Below are 20,474 nucleotides of genomic sequence, written 5' to 3'. Positions count from 1 at the left end.
ATTGTAGGTACCTTTTTATCCAAACTTCTGGTTACTTGGGTTTATACTGTTAAGCCTACTTGGGTTGCTACTCGGCTGTACACTTCAAATAAAACACACAAAATCCAATTTATTCAAGCAAGTATCCAATTTCAGCGTTGTTGACGCCACCTTCTCTCTTTCTCGCTTTTATCGACCCGCCTGTCATGTCGCCTACTATGTATGTATGATGTTTCCAGTGACACCATCTTCTTTCCAGCATCACCAGAAGAACCCCCTTTTGTTTTATCTTAATCGGGTGTCATGTCAACCAATTAGACTTCTTGTTACTTGCGCGTTGCTACCTTTTTTTTATAGCTTCTCCCTCTCTTCTGTTGTGAAGTGGTGTTCTTTTTTTTACGGACGGTGGCCTCCATCACACTGTCAAACGATTTTAAAACAACAACCACTTTAGATAAGATTTTGACTTCTCTCCTCCGTCCGTTGCTGTGCCGTTCTTCGCTTCAGGATTGAACGAACAACCTTTCTCGCTTGTTGTTAGGTTATAGGATCGCATGTCACTTGACTCACACTTCAGCCGCTATGGGCCCGGGTAATCCGAGTGGAAACATTCACTGAACTGCAAGTGACGAACCGTCCGAACGGAGAGAGAGATTCCGCGCGTCTCGCCAGATTACTTCCACTCTGCTGGATGGGAAAATCGCTCGGAACGAGAAAACAAATAAAAGCTTCTATTTTCTTCATTAAATTCCTAGGAGTCGGAATCTGAATCGTCGTCGCCATTAAAGACCGACGATTATGGTAACACCAATCGAGATGGCGATGTGGAAAAATCCTTCCTCCATAAAAACAGTTTTTCGCTTTTCCTGCTTCTGTTATCGATTGCTGACGGGGGCGATCGGACAAAGAACACATCGGAAAATGGCCACCCACTCCTTCCGTTTCGTTGCGAAACGCGAAGGGAAAATAATTTTCTTACGGAAAGAAAAACTTTTTCCTCTCATTCCTCCCTCTCGCTCGCGAGAATCGAAGGAGTGAGATGCAACCGACCGACGACAGAAACACTCCGGATTCCGGATGAAAAATGACCGACCACCCCCATATATCCGGTGTTGCCTGGGCACACTGCACTGGAAATACTGAAGCGAAAAAAGAAGAGCGAAATCAATTCGAGTATTCCGCAAACCCGAAGAAGGCGCAAAAAACACAGTTTTTCAAGTGGGCATTGTCCTCGAACTCGGGGTGATTGCGATTACTCATCAACATCGCCTCTACCATCACCACCACCGCCACGACCATCACAATCACTATCATTATCATCATCATGATTGAGAGAGAAAATCAGAAAATCGCAAAAGGACGAGAATCGAATACATGCATTGTCTTCGAGTGTTTGCGGATTTCTTTGAATAGAGTTCATTTCTCCATCGTCTTAGTCGCGGTGACCTCATTTTTTTGTGCGGGTATAGTAGGCTCTGAAGAATTCTGACCTAACAACTGGAGCCTTAAACAATAAGGAACAAGGACAGAAAATAGAGCACCAACTCTCTGAATCTGAACACTGAGCTAGACAACTGAGGAGGAAGACGACACATTGTTCGCAGAACTGTGCAGTGCAACGCATCGGATCGAAATTTGGCAGAAGAATACGCTTCACCTTGCTTGCACGCATCGGTGCTATACATGACTATACAATGAAATTTTCACGGATCGATGACAGTTGGTTTTGTTCTTGTATAATTTTCTGTGTGCTTCTTCTCAAATACGTGCAAATACCATCGCTATTAGGAGGTTTGAGCGATTCCTCTCGTGGCTTTCTTAATATCGAGCTATGTTATCTTCCCAAGAAACATATCTAGCTGAATAACAGTTTCTTAAGCTAAAGTTTGCTTAAGAGTGGTTTGTTCCACTCTTGTACAGCAAAAATGTTTGTTGGGTTGATTGTGAGCAGTAAATATTTAACAGTTGCATATGTACTAATCGTTCTAACAAGTTCCAATTAGTAGAGTTCTGTTGGAGTTATATGTACGTTATGCAACCTTTGTGATCATTTGGAAAACGTAAGCAAAAGACGAATATGATTGTACATTCTTTCGTCCATGGCAAACCGTGAATTTCAAACTGCGTCAGCGCGGTTCGATCATTAAAGCCAACTTTGCTGGTGCTCGTCGCATCAAAACAAAGGCGCCACCGTATACGGAATTTATCATTTGACAGCAGCGGAGTTACACAAGGTTACGGTAATGCCTTCTGTTCATTTTATATCGCATGCTTCCTCACCGGTAACGGAAAGAGTTAAGGTGCTCATCGTTTTTCTATGCGTTTGACGTTTCACACTAGCGCCTTCTGTTGATATTGCACAACTCAGTGATTCGTGCAACTTTTCCACCAGGTAATAGTAGTGTGAACTGGGCGATGGATGTCCATGAAAATCGTTCAAGGTGTTACGTCTGTTTGTCTGTGATTTAACCGTCAAAATGGTCAAATATTAGGCATTGGTCTCACTATGCCAAACATTCGAACACTTTTGTTAACTTTACACACACACACACTCGCCGTGATTCGCAGATTGTCGGTTTTGACAGTTCTTCTATGAAAATGACAGTTCAGCGTTTGCGCCTTTGTTCGGCAGTTGTAAACAGTGGCATACACGGACCTGTCAACTGAATAGGCCTATTGTTTACCACTGCCGAACAATCGAGCAAGCATGTCATTTTCATTTATGAACTGTCAAAGATTCCAAAATTCAGTTGATTTTGAACGTCTTGTGAATGAGCCTGTTCAGTCATGCACACATTTCAAACTTGAATGGTTCAAATGACATTTGGTTCTGTTATTAGTTTTGCATTCTTTGCAGTGCAAATAACCTTGATTTCATAAATTTCTCTTCTATTTCAAGAATTTTGCTAGAAATTCCTTTAGAAGTAAAAAAAGCGTATGTTCTTGAGCTTCTCAAAGAAATCCATTACAAATTACTCTCAGAATCACTGAGTTTCTAGCCAATTTTATTCGGGAATTTTCTTAGGAACCCAGAGAGGTTCCTAAAGAAATTCCCGAATAAAATTGGCGACTCCACACTGCTCCTAGAGAGGAGTTTCTTCAGGATTTTGTACAAAAGTTCTTTTAGAAATTGTGGCATGACTTCAGTGAGGAACTATTTTGTGAGTTTATCCGAGTAGTCCCTGAAAAACTACCCGCAGTAATTGCTCCAGGATTGGAAGGAAATTTTTACAGAAAATCCTTTGAGAGGTACTTTAGTGACTTCTCTAGAAACTCCCTGAATAATTCTTCTAAGCATTCTTTCAGAAATATCTTTTGGAGTTTCTTCAGAATTGAATTGAATTGAAATGAGGATTTTCATTGGAGAACTCAACTACTTTTTTGAATGCTATCATCATGTAGGGTATTGGTTCCCTTATTAATCTTGTTTACTTTTCAATTATTTTTTTCTCGTGGAGAAATTTGTGAAAGATAATTTAAAAAAAAATCCGAGCTTCCTGGAAATGTTACTAGAGAAACTTTTGAAAGGATTTCCAAGGGAAGTGTTGGGGCAAGTGCTGCAACAATTCCTATTTTCTAGAAGTTCATACAAGGAAACAGTTTTTCAGAGAATTCTTGAAAAACTCGTGTTGAAAATTCTGGAATAATTCCTGAAGGGAGTTCCAATGGAATTCTGTAGGAGTCTTGGAATATTTTCTGAAAGTGCTTTTGAGAAAGTATCTACAGCAAATGTTTGACTACTGGAGGAATTTCTAACAAAATGCTTGGTATAATCACTGCAGAAACTCAGTGGAACTCATGAAGCTAGAAAAGAAATTCCTTGAGAAAATGTTGGATGAACATCCTGAGCACTGGCATAAGCAAGTTTTTCTTTTTTCTCACTCACGCGGAAGAGCGGAATGAAACTGGGGGTAATTGCCTCGTCTTCCATTCTTCTCTTCCTCTTGTTTATTAAGGACAGTGAGTAAGATAAAGCTGTCTACGCCAGTCTACTTGAGAAGTTCTCAATAAACTGATTGTAGTTTTAAGAAAATTCTACTAAATTTTGTAGAGAACTTTTGGCCTATTGTGAAACATCCGAAAGTAATTGCTGTAGGAGCTCCACCAGAAACTGTTTAAGAAGAGCTTGCAGAAACTTCCGATGAAACAATTTGAGAAGCTCGTGGAGAAACTCCCGGAAGAATTCATTGTAGAGCTCCTGACAGAACCTTTGAACTTTCTGGAGAAACTCTTAAAGATGCTTTTGTAAAAAAAAAACTGCTTGAAAGCTATCCTGATTACCTGCTCAACTTCTTGAGATTCTTGAAGGAATTTCCTGATGTTTTCCTTGGAGAACCCTCTATGACAAAGATTCCCAAATATCGTTTAGCGACCCTCAAACTTGATTGCAGGCACACTTTGATTTTTCTGCGAAAAGTGAGATGACAGCAGACTGGGGGGTCAAGAGATTCATGTTTTGGAAACGCTATATGTTTTAGGAGACCCTGTGTATAAAAAAATATCTGCATTTGTTTCTAGAAAATTCATGTTCAAATCACTGAAAAAAAAATCATCTGTGGAATCCTAATTAAATCCTAGGATAATGATTGCAAGATTATTTGAAAAACTTCATGGGGAGACACCCGATGAATCTGCTAAAAAAGCACGAAGAAAATCTGGAGGTAAATCCATCACACGAGAAATCCTTAGAGGAAATTCTAGAGGAGCTCTGAATTTAAAAAAGAGATCTTTTCACATATCTCTGGATGAACTCCTAAAAGTTCCATATTCAAATCCCTTAAGAAGTTTGTGATGAAGTCTCATTTGTTATCTTTGCATTAATCATTGCAGAATTTTCATTGAGAACACGATAAAATTGTTGGAAAAACTTGAAGAACTCCTGGTGAAATCCTTAGGAAAACTCTTGAAAAAAAAAACTCTAGTGCAAATCCAGGAGGAATCCGAACAGAAACCTCAGAGATTTGAAAAAAGTCGTGGTGGAGCTCAAAAAGAGACCTTTGAAGAAACTCCAGGTCACATCCCTGGAGGAGCTGTGGGAAAATTGTAAGGAGAGAGTTTAGATAAATCTTGTTAGAAGTTGATTGTGCAAATCAGCCCTTTTTCAAAACTCTTGTAAACCTCTAATAAGCATTTTTTAAACAAATTTTCCCCTTACTAGGGAATTCAATATTATTTTTGATATTTTGAGAACGATCCAAATCTACAAAGAAGGTGAATAATTCATGCAAAAGTTGTTCCTGGTATGCTTTCCTCCTACGTTTCTGAATTCTTCCCTGAAATAATCCCTGTTTTTTTTCCGGACATTTCTCCAGAATTTATCTTTGGATTTATTTAAAAGTTGCTTCCAAATTCCCTCTGAATCTCTCGCAGAGCTTTTTTTTGAATTTATTATTTGATTCCTTTTGGGAATTTGCGACAGTTCCTTCCGAAATTTTCCTGAAGTTGTACCGGGATGTTTCTAGGAGTACCTTCTAGAATAACTTGTTGAATTCCCTCTAGAAATGTTTCACGGTGGATAACCCCCAAAGTTTCTCCTTGGATTTCTACTTGTGTTTCTTTTGGGATTCCATCCAGCGTTTCTCCCTAGATTTCTCCTCGAGTTCCTTTGAAGATAGATCAGCTGCCTGAGTTCCTCACGGAATCACTCCCTGAGCTCTTCTTAGTATTTTTTCCTTAAGTTTCCCTAGGGGTTTCTCATAGTTCTTCTCTCGGGTTTCCCAGTGATCGTGTCTGGGTTTCTTCCGGATTTTCTCTCGGGTTTTCTTCCAGAGTACTCTCTGAGTTTCCCATAGCAGAATACCATCCAGAATTTCTTACGGGATTCCTCTTGGGAGTTCTTCCGGAGTACTACTAAAAATCTCTCATGAGACGGACGATTGTTGCAGAAGTTTCCCTCTGGATTTCTCTCGGGGTTTCTGCAGGGGACTGTTATGGTCTACTTTTTTTCTCACGCCGCAACAAAGCCATGCTGCTGTGTTGAAAGGTAGGTTGTCAGCTTGAGCCCTGTTATGTTGGCTACGAAAACATTGCATTGGTGAGATAGGGTTGTCATTTTCTTGGATTTCTGCCGCAGTTCCTTTGGAAGTTCTTCCTCTTGAGTGTCTCTCAGGATTTTCCCAATATTTCTCCTTGGATTTTTCTGAAATTTTCTGCCAGAGTTCTTTTAACAAAATATTTGGAACTTCTCCCACAGTGCATCCCGAAATTTTCCTCGTAGTTTCACTAGCGATTTTTCGTAGAATTACTTCCGAGATTTTCCCCGGCATTTCAACAAAAATTACTCCCAGCTATTCTTCACATCATTCCTTCTTGAGCAAAAAATACTGAATGAATTCTCGGATTGTATCCAAGCAGAAATGCTAGGAGCATCCTTGGGAGAATGCATTTCTGGAAGAAACCATGAGAGGAACTGTAGAAGAAACACAGCCTGGCTTATGTTCAGTGCCATTTAAATTCATTCGATTTGAAATCGAAACAATTGCGGTATCGATCGATACTGTAACAGTTCTTTTTGTTAGCAAACACAATAACGTCTAGCAAAAAATGCGAAATAATCAGCGCTTTAATTAGGATTATATTAGAAGTACCCTGCTAAACACATACATCGTTCTTGCTACTTATCATTTCAAATTTTCAAGAACGCACGCCCAGCAATTTCGATAACACCATGCAGTAGGCCTGGCCGCTTTGATGTGTGTAGTACATCGCCGATGTACTGCAAGCAGTAATAATGATAGTGGCAAACAATGGTAAAAGAGGATAGATGTAATCTATACCTATCTTATTCCAGGAATCTTTTAACTAATTGATGAGTAGGTATGAGTACACACTTAGATTTTTTTACAGTATACTGTAATTTTTTTACCGAAATCTCAACAGCTGAACGTTCGGTAATCCGTTCGGTAATCGAAATGATTACTGAACGTCCGGTAATTTAGATTTTGGACGAGCTGTCAAAAATTACCGAATTTCTCCGGTAATGTTGAGTTGTGGATTACCGTAGAATTTCGGTAGTCCTTTATTTTCTTTTGTAGGTTTACAGTATTTCGGTACATCATTTAATTAAAAAATCGAACACAGTTTAGGTTTTCTTAATTTATTGGGCAGATTGTTTTTGCAACGTAGTAAAGTTATATTCTTCCCGGAACATATTTGCTTGGACATTGATAGATTGCTTGAGGGTTCCTTCAGCTAGCCAAGTTTTCATGTTCATGGAGCGCAGGAGGACCTGAAACGTCATGTTGTTTATTTGTGTGCACAATTATTAAAATAAGTACTCACGTTATTGTCGTGGAGACACTGATAGATTCTGCTACAGCCAATTGCTTCAGTTTTATTGGGTCACTTCAGATTATTTTGGCAAATAACACCAAATCAACTTCTCTAGCCATGTTAACTGAAGTGGAAAACAAATCAACAATGTGACCACTTTGACACAAGCAAACAGTTTACCGGATTTCGGTCATAAAGCGTGGAATGTACAAAATTGTTCGGTACTTTTTTACAGGATACGGTAATATCTCCATTTTACAATGCGTACTGTAATATATTTGACAGATGCTGACTAAATCACAATTCTATCGGTAAGAAAATTACCGAACTCTTGTAAAACGGACGATAAATACCGGAATACGGTTGTTTTTTCTCTTTACCGATTTTTTCCTGTAAAATAATTACCGAACAGCGAAATTGAATCTGAGTGTGTAGACTAACCTATAGAATAAGTAATCAACCAAAAATCATCAAAAACAGTAGTCATACAAAGAACGGTATGCGGTATGCGGTGTTGTTGTTTAAACATTTTACTCTCAATACGGAAGAAACAAACACTAGTCCGAGGAATGTGGACTTTCTTCGGATAGCCAGACCAACCTGACATTTTAATTTAAACCCACAGACTCGCAAAATACAAACGCATATAGCAGACAAGAGACAACAAGGACGATTGTCCTGCAACCGCCGGAAATACCTATCCTAGACTCGGAGTAGGTATTCTATGTTTGTTGTATGATTTCAATCTAATTGTTTGTTTCGTCCGGACGTTGGTCGGGTTGGTTGGTCGTACATACATATCTGGTCCGGGCTGGCATCCCTTCTGGCTTCTGGGTGCTGCTGGCCTACAATTATCCTAGCTAGAACTACTACCATCACACATGTGTGGGTGGGCTGTGCAAATGTCATTGACAGAGCAAACCGTTCGGTGTCTGTCTGTCCACCCTCACTCTCTCGAGGGTGGGAGGAGTTGCAATTGTCCCATTATTGAGGTCGGTGCGGGAGGCGGCCGACGGCAGCGGCCTAGTCCTTTGTCCTGTCCCTGAGCAGTAGTGGAGGGGTCGTAAATGGAAAAATCGATACTACCCGCTCGCTCGTCCGAGTCGGGCTGTTCATCAGAGCTTCTGGAAAACAATGCCATTGTGGTGGCTTTAAACTCTTCACACCCGCGCGCGCCACGCTGCGGATGACAGAGTCAAACCAACCAACGACGACGACGACACGAGGGCAGAAACAACCTGTCGCTGAGCTGAGCTGAGCTTTAATACTCGCGCACGTAGCCTGCTTTGATTAATGGTGAGCGCTTTGTTATTGCTCCACCACCTCCGAAAACCGCAGCCGACGGTTATTCTCCGCCGCGCCGACGGTACCTAGTAGGCCACGCGGTGGGTGCGAAGCAAAGTGAGGTTAAAACTTCAATGTAAATATTTACTCAACACGCCACCGCACCACCGGTTAGGTCATATATCCCGTCGCCGGGACGGGAACGGGAGTAGCGTGCTCGGCTCATTCTTCACCGTTTCAATTATCCGAATAATCACTTTTTCCACAGTGCATTAGCCCACCAACAACTGGCAACTTTTCAGTTTCGATTCTGGCGCTTCGTAGCTATAAGCAGAAGCGATACCATGCCATCATCATGCCAACAACAACTAACAACAGCAGCAACAACGAACACTACTAATCCGTATCGAAGCCACTCACTCATTTTAGTTACGGGAGGAATTTGGGAGTTCACCTCTTCGGTGCACTTCGTCACTCCCGGTTCAGACCGATCAACCCATCAGAGATCATCACATCATGGGCAGTGATGCCAGAAATACGGATTTTTTCTGTTTCTAAACCGTTATTATGGTCGATATCTGGTCGATGGATGAACGTTTCGACTGTCTACTCATAGAAATGAGTCTTCAAAACTACAGCTATCAACATTTACATAATTTGGCCACGTCTTCACAACTGTTGTGGATGTTGTCGTATCATCATGGTTTTGTTTAATTGTATATATTTTGCTTTAAAACCATTACATATTTGTCAGAGTGTTTTGACTAGTAGTAACAAATGGTTGCTTTAAAACATCAGTTTTCCCATTAGATAAAATCCTTGTCTACTACTTTGTGAATATCACATTTTAGTAACAAATTTTGAAAACGACGTATAATCAATGGTGTAGCATTGATTATACGTCGTTTTCAAAATTTGTTACTGATTTCATCGTCATCTCGATCAAAGTAGTTATAGGGTGTCCCATAAAGTACGGGCACAATTTTGCAGCTCTGTCAATTGGGAATATTTGCATAAACAAACTTTAGTTTCACACTTATCCTGCCTTAATATATTAACAATAAATGCCGATTTTTTAAATGCGCGTATTACTCTTCAACGGTATGAATGCGGTAGAACATTTCCTAAAAGACCTTTAGAAGCATCTACACAAATTGCTGTATTTTTCAATAACATCGCTTAACAAACTGTTTTCTTCGCATAAAATTGAGCTCAACAAACAAAAAATAAACATACCCATGAACACTTAACTCTGAATACCGACTTCGGTAAATTATTGACGAAATTTAAAAAAAAAGCTAAACACAGGAAAAATTAAATTTATACCTTTTGCACAGGTTTTTGACAGTTGATGTGCTTGATTACCGAAGCTACCGAAAAATGTATGCTATTCTATTTTCGTCGAAAAAGTACCAAACAGGCAAATCAGGATTGAGTGTGTGATTTTATATATGCGTATCTATTATACAACCGTTGGTTAGAATTTAAAACATAGACTTTTGAAGCTGAAAACTGAATTCAAACACAAAAATCGATATTTTTGAAAACCCGACCTTCTAATGGTTAAAAACAAGCTTCAAAACTTATACCACAACACACAGAAAACTACAATGACATTTCACAATAAATTCTCCAGCCTTATTAAGTTTAGATTGAGTTATTTTTATTCTCGTTGAGGCGTACATTTACCACAAACGACGTGAATTTATAGGACATTTGTCGCGGTTGCACGTTTTGTTAAATGATTTCAATATTTGGAGCATCCCATCACCTAGGGCCCAGATTCATAAAACAAAATAAAAAATAACCTTACCGAGACAATGCCCAGGTAACCAAAACGCAGTTGAAATTGCATTAATTCGGCACTGTATGAGCCTTTACAGCAGGCCATTCAATGCTTATCTGCCGTATATGCGCCATCAGTGCTAATTAAATGCAGGTTTTGGCCCAATATACGGCTGATTAAATGCTTATCCCTCCTATCCCCCAGATTGTCAAAAATATATCCCCTGCACATTTCACGGCTTTCCTTTCTCTTCTTTTTTCTCACTCTTCTGTGGAACTTTTGAGTCTTGGGACACGTCCTGAACTGCTGTTGCTGGTTTTTACTGCTTTCGGCCAAATTGGGATTCGATTCCTCGATCCTCGGGTTAACGATGGTGCTAGCCGCGCTACCGAAGCTATAGATGAACAGATAAAGCGCGTTGGATTTTTGATCTATTTAAGGTATGAGTATTACATCGACAGTTGCCTCGTTATGTTATGAGCTCGGCAGGTGCTGATAATAAAATCGATCATAGGAAACCAACCAACAATTTTCTTCGTTGTTACCTATGATTGACTGAACATGTGAATGATGATGGTTTCAACAGCCGTGGCACGTCAATTAGAAAGTGTAAATGTGTTGTGGTTTTAGCATCACTCGTCTCTCTTAACAGTTTTATGGCAATAAAGTAGCAGTTATGATGCCTGTTGACCAAAACATACCATGCATTTGAAATGCTACGAAACTGCTGTCAGATTTTAAGTAGCATTTGAATTGTTAATATAGGGCAGCTTAGCAGTCGAACTGCTATAATACGGCAGTAAGCAGGCCAAATGCAAATGGCAGTAAGCAGGCCAGAAATACGGCTTATTCGAATGTTTATTGATTACTTGGGTGAACTCATCCGATCAACGTAAGGTCGCGAGAAAAGACGTTTTTTAAATTTTTCTTCCAATCTGGGAACACTTCTATTGTTCATAATGAGAATGATAGCTTACGCATAGATTAACTGTACATTACCCGATTGGTTTTCGATTTCTCATCGCTTTTGCAGTTGTTTTTTTTTACACAAACACTTCAAAACCCAGCAATAATGCAACAGGGACACAATTGTGCAAATCCGTAAAACCATTCTCAGCAGGCAACCAGGGGCCGGATAACTCTAGAACAACCTTTGAAAATGGCATTACATTTCTTGTTACATTACAAATTTCTCCCGTCCCTCCTAGGCATATTTTTTTATGAAATCTCTTACCAGTAATAGGTGTAGGGAACTCTCCTCCATCTGTTAACGGAACAAGTTTTGCTAAAAATAAATACGTCTAGAAGAAACGGAAGAAGCGGGCGTTTGCAATGGTTGTTCCGCACTTTTCACATGTTGATCTAGAACTATGCACTGAACTAGGGGCATGACACTGTTCAAACGAGAGCAACTCTGAGAAACTCGGAGTTACTCTTTTTGTCGATGATCGAAGAAATTCATTGAAAGATTTCCCAAAACTTCAATTTTTCGTAAGTACATTTCAATTTGACATTTGGAAAAGAAATGCAATGATCAAATTAAATATAACTTAAAACCAAATTTCACAGTGTATTTCGGGTGATTCTTCAAGGTTTTAGGAAATTCAAACATTTCTTTAGCGTTTCCTACAGCTCCCTTAAAACTGCTAAAGCATCAAATTCTCGACATAAACCTTCAAGTATTCGCAAAATTTTGAAAATATTTGCTGGTATTGTAAAAATAAAACAATCATTTGATCAAGGACCAAGTCATGAACTTCGTTAAAGAAGTAAAACGTTCAATAACACCGCTTAGGAGTATCAGAAATGTTATTTTGACACAGTATTCCAAAATTTCAGCAAGCTCTGATGCAACGTCTTAAAAATTATATGACGGCATACTGCAAGATTTTTTCTATATAAATTCGGAATAAGAAACTTTTGAAACATAAATTTATTAATAACAGGTGCTGCGAGCGGACCTGGTGTGATGGTTAGAACACTTGACCATCACACCGAGGACCTGGGATCGAATCCCACTCCCGACAAACTCACAAAGCGTGGGCCCCGAGATGAACTAGCCTAGGGCTAAAATGTTGTTCAAACAAATAAAAAAATAAATAAAAATAAAAAAATAAAAAAAAAAACAGATGCACTTATTTGCAGAGAACGTGATGAACTAGGGCTAAACCTTTCTATAATAAAGTAATAATTAAATGCGTTATTTGCAAAACATTTTTTTTGTCGAGATTGAAGTTTAAGCAACGCTCAGATTTCTTTTAAGAATTTTAATTTCTGACCCGTCAACTGATGAGGACTATGACCTATGGTTCGCGAACTGTACCAGTTTTTGCAGATTAGGCAAATACTAAGATATTCGCTTAATGTGTTATGAATCAAAAAAACAGTAGAGTAAAGTGGGACAAGAGTTTCTTTTCAAGTTTTTGAGCTCAAATAAGATTATTGAAATTGTCAAGGTTTTTCAAAAGCTTTTAGAATGAGAGTTATGAAAATAGATTCTTATTTCGAAAAAATATGGCTAAATGTTGGTTTTCGATAAAAAAAAATATAATTTTGCGATTGGAATGGAATTGTAATGAATTCCAATTCGGTCTTTGATTTCGGGGCGTAACTAGGTATATTCTGAAAATACTGTGGCATGTATAACGTTTTGCAAAAGAGTGTAGAATTAGCTTAAGTTTAAATATACATAAATAAAAAAAGAAAAAAAAGAAAAAAATGCAGAAAAAAAATTGGGAATCATATTTATTGAGCACATAGTAGGGCAAGAGTTCGAGTCATGGGACAACTTCAGGTAAAAACCTAAAATTCTTCAAAATGTACATATTATTTCTAAAATAACGGAACTAATGAGATAATTTCATCAAAGTTATGAAAAATTTATCTGGATTTGGCGAAAAACTATTAATTTTTGGTGTGGTTAATTTTACCCTAATTTGGGTAAAATTCAGATCGAACATCAATTGTTTATTGGCTTCAGGCATTCCTCTTACTAAAGTGTCAAAATATTGTGATACGGATAGCTTAACTCGACAAACGCTGGATTCGAACTTTTGCCCCAGCGGTGGAAATTGGAAAGACACTTATAAAATGTGTTGCAATTTTAAATTAAAAATACATTTGGCATAATTTTGTTCAACAAAGTTTTAGCTCATAATCACCAGACGCCATTCATTTATTTATATCTGCTTTGATTCCATTTTCAAAATATTTTTTTTTTATCTTAAATATCGAGATTTTCAGCCGATGGCTGGTTCATCTCCGTTGCAAAATATTGAATATTTAACTAGGGTCGAACTTTTGCCCCACCTTACTCTAGTGTTGAGCCAATATTGGTGGATGGTTTGAGAATATTGTGTTAGAATCAAAAGAGTCATTTATTTGGTATTTTTACGAAATTTGTGCAAAAACCGTAGAGTCTATTTTGACAGCTGGTGGAAGATCTTGAGAATGCAAAACTATAAAAATCTCTAAACAATTTTCAGACAGAATTATCACATTTATGAAAAAAATATCGTGGTATTTCTATGAGGTATTGTTTGGGACATCCTAGAGAGAATTTCTTACTGACATTCTAACATATTTTTTTCAGAAAATCAGACTACTAAGACAAAATTTATTTAAAAAAGTTTCCTGGAATAGTTGAAGATACATATTCCCGAAAAACCTGTGAATAGTGTTTTTTCAGAGAAAATCCTAATAGTTGCTACAAGAGAATCTTGAAACTGAATACAAAAATTCTGAAAAATGTGATGAATCAACTTTTATTTCAACGAAAGAACACAAATTTTACAACCGTTCTCAATGACAAATTAGAAATTCTTGTTAATGTCGTTGGCGGTGACACTGGGTCAGAGGGACGAGATTGGGTCTAAACATTATCTGAAATATCTCCTCAAATATTGCGAATATCGAATCAAAAACTTTATGGTGGCACCCTTGTAGTTACCAACCGTCCCTGTCAAAAAATAGGTTATATAGCTATAGCAATTAATTAATTTTTGATAAATCATCGAAAAAAGCTTGAAAATAATGCCTTTTAAAAATGTCACTTTTGAGGCTCGATGAAACATCTCACGTTTAGGTGAATTAATACTTCTTAGAATCTCAAACTCATATCCATCATGTAACATATTATTGATAAGTAGTCAACCTTGATCAGAACTTTATTAACTTGCTTTGTTGTCAATGCGAAACAAATTCGTTTACCTTGACACATTCTCACCCCCTCGAACTCCAAACATTTTTACATCATTTGTGCATGCATCACCAAAGATCACATTCCAATGATCGAAGGATTGTTTAACGCAAAGAAGCAAAACTTATTGAACAATGAATGTGGAAGTATGCATTGATGATCCATTCTCATCCCCAACGACGGTATTAGTTGGATAACCATTACCTGGAGATATTTCCAAAATACTGGAAAATCTTGGAGTAATCAATAATTTATATACGAGTACACACCTTGTTCTAAAACCGTGGTGGAATCGATTATGGCTTTATTTGAAAATTGAATCATGAAGTTCAGAAAAAGTAAATACATCAAGATGATGTAATTACACAGTGAAACAGACGTCATACTGCGCTCGCTTCCCATCGATCACCTTTATAACGGTTGATTCAAATTTTCGGTAGTAGGTCGATTGACCACTCGTTGCGCTGGCGTCGTTTTTGCTCCTGTTTGACGTTTGCTCACTATCGCCACCTAGTGATGGCCCGGCCATGCACAGTACGTTTAGCATTGGGCGGTTATGTTTTGGTGACGATATTTTTCAATGAAATTTGTTTTAAGAGTTACGTATGTTTCTTTGTGGTAATTATACAACCCACAGTCAAAAATTTAGGATTTCCAGAGCTGTTAACTTCAGAAAACCGTTTATTTGATGAATTTCCCATATAAATTTCAGCGAATGACAAAAAATGTCATAGGGATCCAAAAGAAGTTAGTTTACAACTAATCCCAAAAAAAAAACTAGCGTGGAGCGTTATTTCCGAATGTACAACCTAATCCATTGTTGTAACAAAACAACAACAAACAGTCACGGTTGCATAATTTGGTCCATATTTCACTACTGTTAACAACTCCTAGTGCTTCAAATAAATATAAACTAAAAAATAGTAATATTCGACGTTTTCGGTTTATTCCCCATGGCATTTTTAAAGAAAATAGTTGTGTTTATTAGTTTGATATGTAATATCATCCATTGAAAAAAAAAGTTTAAACCCATAGAAAAGTTTACAGTATTGCTAGTTTGTATATTTCTTAGATACCGTCTACCCCCGTTGGTTTGTCCGCATCTAATCTGAACACTTTTTAATTTGACCCCCTCTAATCTGCACATAGTTCAAACTAAAAATGGTTCAAACGTCATATTACTCGAGGAACGGGGTGAAACGGAACGAAGAATCAAAACAAAACAGCGAAAAGAGTTACCATCAGGGTGTTTTTCTATGCCCACAGGGTTACTAGAAGTTCAAATTAAAAATGAACCCCGTTGGTTTGCATGAGGTGTCGTTCAAACCAACGGGGGTAGACGGTATAATATAAAGTTTCCCTGAAAAATGGAGCATTGCACTTTAAACCTTATGGAAATTGATTACGATATAGAAATTGTAGACAAAATGTTTGATGTAGTCGAAAAAAATGATTAAATTTCTATGACCTTTCCAACACACGCATATATTATAAAGTTTCTTGGGTATGTAAAACTTTTGAAATTTAGATTCGAAAATCATAAATATTGAGACAGGAGTTCAAGTAGTGTAGAAACTAAAGGTAAACACTTGAAATTCCTCAAATTTTACCTCTGAACATCTCATTGGAGTTGGAAAACATTCATGTTCTCATGAATTTTGCCAAAACTGCTCATATTTAGTATGTAATCGGTAATCAATTTGACCTTAACTCCAGCACAATCTTGTCAGCACACATTTCTGGATGTTTACGCTAAAATTCAGCAATTTGTCGCTATATGCATTCAGCATAGCAGAAGTCAGCAAAATTAGCTGGTTAAACACACTAAGATTCAGATGTTCCAGCTTAGTTATTTTTTCACTGAGTTCAGTATTTTTTCCATCTTTTTACTGAGTTTTCAACAGCAGATTTATCTCGGTACACTCGGTTATCGTATTTACCGTTCACCAGTAATGATATTTACCGTGTATCAGTAAGTTTTGACAGTTCATTATCTGAGCTCGGTAACTCATTTACAGAATATCCGCAAAAGAAACAACCGAGCGTACCGAGTTAAATCTGTTGTTGAGAACTCAGTAAAAAGATGGGAAAAATACCGAGCTGATCTTCGTGTGAATGTTTGGGGTGTGGACATGAGATCATCACTATTTGAGATGATCATTCTTAGCGTAAGGTTTCATTCAACTATTTACACACATTTCCGCTCAAAATAATGTTCATTCGTATCAAATTGATAAGGACCATCGAAAAACAACTAATCTGGCATCCCTGACCTGAACCATCAACCAGAGATCATCTCGATCAGTCTGCAGTTTGTTTATCAATCAATCTTCGACGTGCGCGCGTCGAGGTGTAGTTAGTTACAGTAGAATCACCTTTGAAAAACGAGCAAGGCAATCAGAGGAAATTAATTAAGATCAATCTCCTCCACAGCTACGCACCACATTCACTCTCGCTCGAGTTTCTCGGGCTGACGGGAATCGATAACCGTCCAAATCCATTCCGATGCGGGTGGAGGCGCGACGGATTGTTGGTGGAAAATAGATGCTTACACGCGTTAATTAAATTTCGAGTTGGGCGCAACGAAATTGGCTTCCTCCTGACTCCTCTAGCCAAGTGGTAATTACAGCAAGAAGGCATGAATAATTTAATAATTACCAGCGTGCTCCACACTTTTCCGAGAGGTGTGGAACAAGAAGCGATTGTTGTGAGAAATCGCAGCAAGCCTGCCAGGTAGGCAAACCAACAACGTTCGCGGGGCGTTGTTTGGTGTCGAAAAGTCATAGCCTACTACTACTAGACGACGTTCGATTGCCGTCGGAAGGTCGGTTTATTGTGCCGTTCAAGGCCTGCTGCTTGCCTGCCTGCCTGCCTTCTCAGAAGGCAGTGCTCATTGTTTCGCACTCTCCTCGCTTGGAGATGTCGTAAAAGAGTGTCGAAAGTGGGTAATTGAACAAGGTTGATGAAGAAGAAAGAAAAGGGCCACTTACCGGTGTGAGTGCGCTTGTGGATCTTGAGATTCTCCGATCGGGCAAACACTTTGCCGCAGGCAGGAAACGGACAGGGGAACGGCTTCTCTCCGGTGTGCACCCGGATGTGGTTGACCAGCTTGTACTTGGCCTTGAAGGGCCGTCCGTTGCGGGTGCAGCCGAGCCAAAAGCAGGCATGGGTTGTGCACTCGGGTCCACCGACGTGATCCACCGTGAGATGCGACACGATGTCATGCATCGACTGGAACACTCGGTTGCACGTCTTGCGACTGCCGTCGGACGCAGCCACTATGGATGCGGCACTGAGAGCTGTCAGGCCGAGGCCAAGATGATGCGGAGGATGATCCGGCTCTACCCAGAGGCATTGCATCTCCTGCTTGATCGACGGCGGATGACGCATGTACCGGAAGAATGCACCTGAAGTACCGGGATTAACGGGAAGATTAGCCAAGTGCTGATGATGAACCGTAGGGTAGTTACTCTGGTGGTACGGATGAGCGTAATCTGCCGACAGACCCATTCGCATCGGGTGCTGATGGAAGTGATGGTTACTCAACGAACTGGCCGAGTGATGGTTCAAGTTGTCATGAACGGCAGGATGGTGGAACAATGAGGTTGGGTCGGCAGAGGCGCTGGCCGAGGAACTAAAGTAATCATTGTCACGCTTCAAGGCGAGGAAATCCCTCGAGTGATAAGGAGCCATGTGACTCATGTGCGAAGGCGGTGATAAATGATGCGAGTTGTACGCACTGCTCGCATTAGCCGATGATTGATAGAAGGACTGTGACGACAGCATGTCACTTTGCACGTTGGAACTTCCCGTGGACGGCGGCAGCATGCTTCCAGTACTGGTAGATTCAACGTCGCTCTGCTCCAGATGGTCTGGAGACATTTTTATCCCGAACGTTGCCAAATGAGAGTGATGTGCCGTCGAACTGGAGTCCATGAAAGCATTCATCATCATCTCGATAACCGAATTTAGAACACCTAGCTTCTTCACTGATAACAACTTGTCACTGTTACGCAAACACGCAATCTTTTCACTTCTTTCGTCACTGGGTAAGTACTATACTTTCTTCATTAACAATGTAACCCCCGTTTATGTCTTCAACTCCTTCCACTGTCACTGATACACATTCAACCTTGAAACCCACTGAATCTCATTATCACGACCGGATACGGAGACGTACGACTCGCGACCGCACGCGACACCTGAAAATCCTTCACGAAACCCCGAGAAATCGCCTCCTTCACGCTGAGTGATCACCACGTTAGCGCCGCAGAATCCTGCTGCAGGAGCGACGGCGGTAGTCTTCCTTAGGAAACTCTTGAAACAACTCACTCCGGAGCGCGCTGTGAGGAGCCACAGCAGTATGGTGTTTACAATACGGCACACGCAGCGGGACTAAACTCTAAAATTCTATCAAGATTTGACCTCACTACAGGAATCCCCGTATCCTATTGAGCGGACGAACGTTGCTAGCATACTGACGGCTCGACGGCACGGCAGAGCAGGAGAGAGCGAAGCCAAGCGTTGTTGTTGTTGCAATGCCAAGCCACGCCTCCCGCTGCCCGGCTTACTTGCATGATTGGGTTTCACAACACAGCGAGAGTATACTGATCTCGCTCTAACATCCCACACACAAAATCCCTCTCACTCACAGCCATTTGTATGAATTCTCACTTTAAACGGTTTTCACTCTCTCTTGCTTCTACACCTTCCTGCAAGCGAAACAAAGTAGCCGATGGAAATCACCAGTCTCTCTCCCTCTTATTTTCGCTTTGCACCGTCTCTTTCATCACTACTCTCCCGACTTTCTCGTTCCTCCTCAACCTCTCCCCGTGTGCACCCCATCCACGCCCAGCCAATCGTTTTGCGTTATTAATTTAACCAAAAATTGTTATTGTTAAAATATTTGTCAAATTTGTCAACCTTAGTCAAATATTCACAGCCGGGGACTCGACTCCGGGACCGATTCGATTCTTTCGCGCGCTCGCCGTTTCCCCCGGGGTGGATTCTTTCTCTTCTCTCGTCGGCGTTCTTCGCACATGCTGGCTGGCTGGCTGGCTGGCTGGCTGGCGGCGAACAATGTGACAACTCTGGCTGGTACGACGACGATGACTGCGTGGTGGACTGCGCAGGCTGTACGGGCGCGCAGTTCAACGCGCCGCCACACGCTTTCTTCGCGGTTAACCGTCGTCGTCGCGTCACCTCGCTCGGGTGTCATTTTTCCTCCTTTGTTCGCGTAAATTTGATAATTGAGTGGTAACATCTTTTCTGGAGCTCAACCCGCGGGTTGAAAGGCTCATTCGACGGGGGAGAAGAACCCTACCCGACGACTTGCATAGACAGTGAGGCTCGCTGATCTAGTACGTAGTCCAGCTGCGTATCTTGCCAAAAAGCTGCCCCACAGACGAAGAAAAATGGCGACCTCGATCTGTCGCGGTGTTCGCTGTCCACACTCGCGTTGCTTGGTTTGCTTGGATCGAATCGGCTTTGAATGCATGGCAGGGCGCGTTGGTTTGTCAACGCGGAGTCAACGACAACTCGTCGAGGAGCAGCAGCCGGCAAGTCGTCGCAACCCAGCAGGCGCGCATGGAGAAAAGGTGTGATCATGTTACAGTTTTAATTAGCCGCAGGTTTTCTGCAACAACGGCGGACGGTGACTTCGTTTGCCTCGTCTTGATGTTTTGCGTCGCTTGCGGCCGGTAAGGACAAGTGTGGTGCCTTTTGAGGAGATTACTATCTCTCGGAGGGGTAATTAGGCGCGCAGGTCCAGTATTCCAGTTAAGGAATGGGTTGTCGTCGTTTGGTTCTGCACATGATCGTGATCGATTTGTTTTTGGCTAGACCAGGAAGTTGATACTAGCGGTGTGGACAAACACGAGTCGTTGACTACTATAAAAGCTAGTTGAAGGCTAATTAGCATAATGAAAGCAGCGTGAAAATTATATGCTTATTAAT

At 40.3% G+C, this 20,474-nt stretch overlaps 1 protein-coding gene across 1 annotated transcript in view; it reads right to left on the bottom strand.

Annotated features, from left to right (window-relative positions):
- LOC115264726 (pair-rule protein odd-paired) overlaps positions 1 to 19,211 on the bottom strand; it is a 137,040-nt gene extending 117,829 nt beyond the window's left edge. The window contains exon 1 of the mRNA XM_029868754.2: positions 17,510 to 19,211. Coding sequence (XP_029724614.2) covers positions 17,510 to 18,473 — 964 coding nt within the window. The 5' untranslated portion in view covers positions 18,474 to 19,211. The remainder of the gene's footprint in view (positions 1 to 17,509) is intronic.
- Positions 19,212 to 20,474: the final 1,263 nt, after the last annotated feature.

This window comes from Aedes albopictus, chromosome 3 (genome assembly GCF_035046485.1).
Source record: "Aedes albopictus strain Foshan chromosome 3, AalbF5, whole genome shotgun sequence".
Lineage (NCBI taxonomy): Eukaryota > Metazoa > Arthropoda > Insecta > Diptera > Culicidae > Aedes > Aedes albopictus.
This window is presented reverse-complemented; position numbering and strand designations above follow the sequence as displayed.